The 5277-nt window shown below is 54.0% G+C and overlaps 1 protein-coding gene across 1 annotated transcript in view; it reads left to right on the forward strand.

The window, feature by feature from the left end:
* The first annotated feature begins 1894 nt into the window (after window positions 1–1894).
* Window positions 1895–5277, forward strand: part of HSP90AA1 (heat shock protein 90 alpha family class A member 1) — a 13687-nt gene continuing 10304 nt past the window's right edge. Inside the window, exons 1-8 of the mRNA XM_019639212.1 lie at window positions 1895–2017; window positions 2625–2786; window positions 2878–3244; window positions 3568–3701; window positions 3998–4318; window positions 4496–4661; window positions 4837–5027; window positions 5128–5275. Of these exons, the coding sequence (XP_019494757.1) occupies window positions 2625–2786; window positions 2878–3244; window positions 3568–3701; window positions 3998–4318; window positions 4496–4661; window positions 4837–5027; window positions 5128–5275 (1489 nt within the window). The 5' untranslated portion in view covers window positions 1895–2017. The remainder of the gene's footprint in view (window positions 2018–2624; window positions 2787–2877; window positions 3245–3567; window positions 3702–3997; window positions 4319–4495; window positions 4662–4836; window positions 5028–5127; window positions 5276–5277) is intronic.

The following is a 5277-nucleotide window of genomic DNA, read 5'->3' on the forward strand; positions in this document are numbered from 1 at the left end:
CCACCACCACCACCACCACCACCACCACCACTACCACCACCACCACCACCACCACCACCACCACCACCGCGTGGCGACTCCCCATTGCTGACAGTGGCCAAAAAGAACTTGCAGCATTAACTGCCCTCTCCTCTCCACACCCTAGCCCAGGCCCCAGGGACAGCCGGGCCGGGAGCATCTGGACACCGCTGGGGTCAGAAATGCATTCCGCAACGTGCCCCGGTAAACGCCTAACCATTCCCACCACCCCTACACGTAGGTGGTAGTTCCCATCCCAGTTTTCCTGTTCGAGCGAGCGCCAGGTCGCCCGCGTGGATCTCCCACGCTGCTGAGGGGTCTCAAGGCCCAGTTTGAAAACCCTGGTTCTTGGAAAAGCTGGGTTTCCCTGGAGACAAGGCAGAGGAGGGAGCGTTCCGTCAGGTTTGTTTACATCGTAAGGAACGTCCAGATTGTTCCCTAAGGCTCGGTGTGTAGGGGGGAGGAGGAGGGGCAGGGGGAGGAGCTGGAGACAAAGGAGGCCAGTGTGGGGGATGGGTTACTAGGTAGTCGTCGGCCGGCTGGAGGGGTGCTCAGGTTTCCTTACCCAGGAAACACCCCGGCGTTTGAGTTGGCGAAGGCTGAGGACCCCCCACCCCAGAGTCTTACATCTCTCACATGCCACTTTCAAAACACTTTGGGGATTCCCATTTAGAAAGTGGGTTTGGGCGCGATTTAATCACGCGAGCCATGAATTAGATACTTTATATGGATACCTGGAATTATGTAAAATACGTTAAAAGGATGCGCTTTACAAAATCATGATGGCTGTGGCTGGAGGAGGACGCATTTGTTCATCAAACGCAGGAATTTCCGACTAAGGGGCCCTCCAAGTGTGAAGGATGTAGTTTCAGGGAAACCCAAGGCAAGTGGGGCTCCCCAAGGGAGTGCGCCTGGGTTTGAGGAATTGGGGACCAGGTAGGTGTCCGCTGTGCCCGGTGGGACTTGGGGACAGGACCAGCCCTGAACTCCGGGCAGTGGCTGCGTTTGGGGGCCCTAGGAGGTGGGGCGGACCCTCAGAATCACCTGCTGGCGCTCCTGCTCCCTGTCCCACCTCCGGCGGCCCGGAGCCCCACGAGGCCCGGAGTTGGGGGGCTCCCCTTGACCAAACATGACCCACACACCTCCCGCGGCGCCTCTCTCATGAAGGCGGACACCAGGGGTCCGCTTGCCTCCCTGTGCACGTGTCGCGGTCACCCCACACTCGTCATGGGCTGGCCCCACACAACGAGGCCCTGGTCGGCACCTGTTGCCCCAATTCCAGGGACTTAAATCCACGTTCGCTGCCCAGGCGAAGAGATGCCGTCCCGCACAGCCAACCCCGGCCCGGGACTCCCAGTGGTTGTCTGTCCCCCAAGCCCCCGAACGTGGCCTGGCGCGTCCTCGCTGCCCTTCACCCGTGTCCACGGCCTCGAGGCCTTGCTAGCCCCGGGCCCTGGTCGCTGGCACCGGCCCCGACTCGGCACCCGGCTCTGAGGCCGAGGCGGGACAGGGCGCGAGGAGCGCCAGCATGTCATTGAGCGTCGGTCTCCTGTGTAACTCACGCAGCTGACACACTACGAGGGCACGCTAAGAATTGCAAGTTTACTTTCCTAGGGGTCACAGAGACGCGAGCGCGGGCCCTTGGCCCCCACGCCCCGGGCCGCCGCCGGGGTGCCGTCCCGCCCGCGCGCCGAGTGGGGTACGCAGGCCCGGCCAGCGGTGGCCGGCGGGCGCAGGACGGAGGAGGGGGCGGGGCAGGGCGACAGCCCAGAAGGCGCGAGACCTTCCCGAGAATTCCGGGCCGCGCAGGCGCACTGAGGCGGGCGCCCGGGCGCGCGCGACGGCTGTTGGGGAGGGTTCTTCCGGAAGGTTCGGGAGCCTTCTGGAAAAGGCGCCGCGCGCAGGGCGGGCCCGCCGCTATATAAGGGAGACGCGGGGGAGGCGCGCCAGTTGCTTGTGCGTCCAGTTGCTGCGCAGCTCCTGCGAACCTTTCCCCAAGGTGAGGGGGCGGAGTGGGGCCGCGGGGGGATTCCGAGGGCCTGAGCGGGCTGGAGAGCGGCGGGCAGCGGGGGCCCGGGGTCAAGCCCCCTGGTCGGCGGGGGCCGGGACGCCCGTGGGCTCCCCCCAAAGGCCTCGGGCCTGCTGTGGCCTCACACGCTTCCCCACCTCCGCTTTGGGAATGGCGGGGAGGCCCAGGGTCTCCCCCATGCGCTGGAGAAGCGACGTGGGGCGCCCGGCGGCAGGGCCCTCTTTCTCCGCCGCGGAAGGCCGCTCTCGCAGGGCCGTTTCCCGGCCGGGCCCCCGGCGTGGAGCGTCCCGGTGGAGCCGCCGCCGGCCGAGCCGCGCGGGGCGGGCGCCCGTTAGCGACGGCGTGCGAGCGGCTGGCGCTCGGCCTCCTCGAGGCGTGCACACGCGCCTGTCATTATCGCGACTCGGAATGAGGTCATCCCTTTGTCGGCCGGCCTCCTGTGTTCGGATCACACAGTTTTGCGTGGGTTTTTTTTTTTTGAAAGCGCTGAAAAGATGGGGGGGACGCAGCCGGGTCCCGTAGTGCTGCTGCTGCAGACGGACCGCGGGGCTCGCGCTGGCACGGGGTCCTTTTTCAGATGCCTGAGGAGACCCAGACCCAGGACCAGCCAATGGAGGAGGAGGAGATCGAGACGTTCGCCTTTCAGGCAGAAATTGCCCAGTTGATGTCATTGATCATCAATACTTTCTACTCCAATAAAGAGATCTTTCTGAGGGAGCTCATTTCAAATTCATCAGACGTAAGTCTCCTGTGAACGCAGAACTGGGTTTTGGTTTCAGTGTAACTGCAGCCCTTAGGGGCTCTGTTTAACAATTGGTCTTTTCTGATAGGCTCTGGACAAGATCAGATATGAAAGCTTGACGGATCCCAGTAAACTCGACTCCGGGAAGGAGCTGCACATAAACCTCATTCCAAACAAGCAGGATCGCACCCTCACTATTGTGGATACTGGAATAGGCATGACCAAGGCCGACCTGATCAATAACCTCGGTACTATCGCCAAGTCTGGGACCAAAGCGTTCATGGAAGCTTTGCAGGCTGGTGCAGATATCTCTATGATCGGCCAGTTTGGTGTTGGCTTTTACTCTGCGTATCTGGTGGCTGAGAAAGTGACCGTGATCACCAAACATAATGATGATGAGCAATACGCCTGGGAGTCTTCTGCAGGCGGTTCCTTCACGGTCAGGACTGACACCGGTAGGCACCTGATGGATAGTTTCCTGGGAGAGTGAGTCATGTGGAGTTAGGGAGCTGTAAGCTCTGGGGATGCTGTGGAATTGATGTTTGGGAGCAAGTTAGTGGCAGTAATAGTGTGGCATTGTGGTTATTTATCTTTGCAAGGCAATTCGCTGTGCTGGGACTGCTCCCATTTGTAGTAAACAGTAAGCTTTGTCTTACAGACTTGGTAAAAAAAAAAAATGCTGGGTATGGTGTTCAGAGCTGAGTAGATTGTGATTTTTTTTTACCTAGACTTGACTGTTAAGATTGAAATTAAATTCGTTTTCCTATTTCCCTTTTAGGGGAACCTATGGGTCGTGGAACAAAGGTTGTCCTGCACCTGAAAGAGGACCAGACTGAGTACTTGGAGGAGAGAAGAATAAAGGAGATTGTGAAGAAACACTCTCAGTTTATTGGCTACCCCATTACTCTCTTTGTGAGTTTCTATGTATCCTGTATGTAGATAACCAGAGTAACTGAACTAAAACCCTTAGTCTTGAAGATCTGGCAAGGGAAAGACCCAAAATTGTAGTTATTGGAGTGACTAGTCTGAAGTTCGTTCTTACTCTGTCAGGGTACCCAGGGCTACAAATCCATCAAATATTGACAAGTGTCCTGCTTGTACTTAATGTCTCTCAGCTAATTTAGACTTTGGAATAAAGTGCGCACTCAGTTTAGCTAATTATTTAGTTCTAGAATGCAGAGTGACATGATTTATGTCATATTTTGCAGGTGGAGAAGGAACGTGATAAAGAAGTCAGTGATGATGAGGCTGAAGAAAAGGAAGACAAAGAGGAAGAGAAAGAGAAGGAAGAAAAGGAGTCAGATGATAAACCTGAGATAGAAGATGTTGGTTCTGATGAAGAAGAAGAAGAAAAGAAGGATGGTGACAAGAAAAAGAAGAAGAAGATTAAGGAGAAGTACATTGACCAGGAAGAACTGAATAAGACAAAGCCTATTTGGACCAGAAATCCTGACGACATTAGTAACGAAGAATATGGGGAATTCTACAAGAGCTTGACTAATGACTGGGAAGATCACTTGGCAGTGAAGGTGAGTGACTGCTGAGTGTTTCTGAGCTAGGTGGCCTGTCCAGGTCGGGACGGTTGAGGGTGGTAATTGGCAGCTTTTTCATCCCAGCCCCTAGCCCCCCATCCCCTCCCTAACAGGGTTTTAAGTTGTCACTGTGTTTATCTAAAATTGATTGACTTCGTGTGCATTTTATTACAGCATTTTTCAGTTGAAGGACAGTTGGAATTCCGAGCCCTTCTTTTTGTCCCAAGACGTGCTCCCTTTGACCTCTTTGAAAACAGAAAGAAAAAGAACAACATTAAGTTGTACGTTCGCAGAGTTTTCATCATGGATAATTGCGAGGAGCTAATCCCTGAATATCTGAGTAAGTATAATCGGGTCTAAAGAACAGGACTGTCACCGGTTAGAGAAATTCATACTGTGGGCTCCACAGAGTCTTAAGCATGTGGGGGGGTTATTCACCATCAGTTTTTTGGGTTTATGTGTTGGTTAATTTTGTCTTTGGAATAACCTAGTGCATTTCTTGTTACATTTGTCAGATTTCATCAGAGGTGTCGTGGACTCTGAGGACCTCCCTCTTAATATTTCCCGGGAGATGTTGCAACAAAGCAAAATTTTGAAAGTTATCAGAAAGAATTTGGTCAAAAAATGCTTAGAACTCTTCACTGAACTGGCAGAAGATAAAGAGAACTACAAAAAGTTTTATGAGCAGTTCTCTAAAAATATTAAGGTTGGTCTAAACACATTTGACCATTAGCAGTAATCAACGGTCTCCCGTTGACAGGTGGGAAATGTGGAAAAGTCTTTTTAAAATTAATGTTATCTTTTAGCTTGGAATACATGAAGACTCTCAAAATCGGAAGAAGCTTTCCGAGCTGTTAAGATACTACACATCTGCTTCTGGTGATGAGATGGTTTCTCTCAAGGACTATTGCACAAGAATGAAGGAGAACCAGAAACACATCTATTACATCACAGGT

Source organism: Hipposideros armiger, unplaced genomic scaffold (assembly GCF_001890085.2).
Source record: "Hipposideros armiger isolate ML-2016 unplaced genomic scaffold, ASM189008v1 scaffold_43, whole genome shotgun sequence".
In the NCBI taxonomy this organism is placed as follows: domain Eukaryota; kingdom Metazoa; phylum Chordata; class Mammalia; order Chiroptera; family Hipposideridae; genus Hipposideros; species Hipposideros armiger.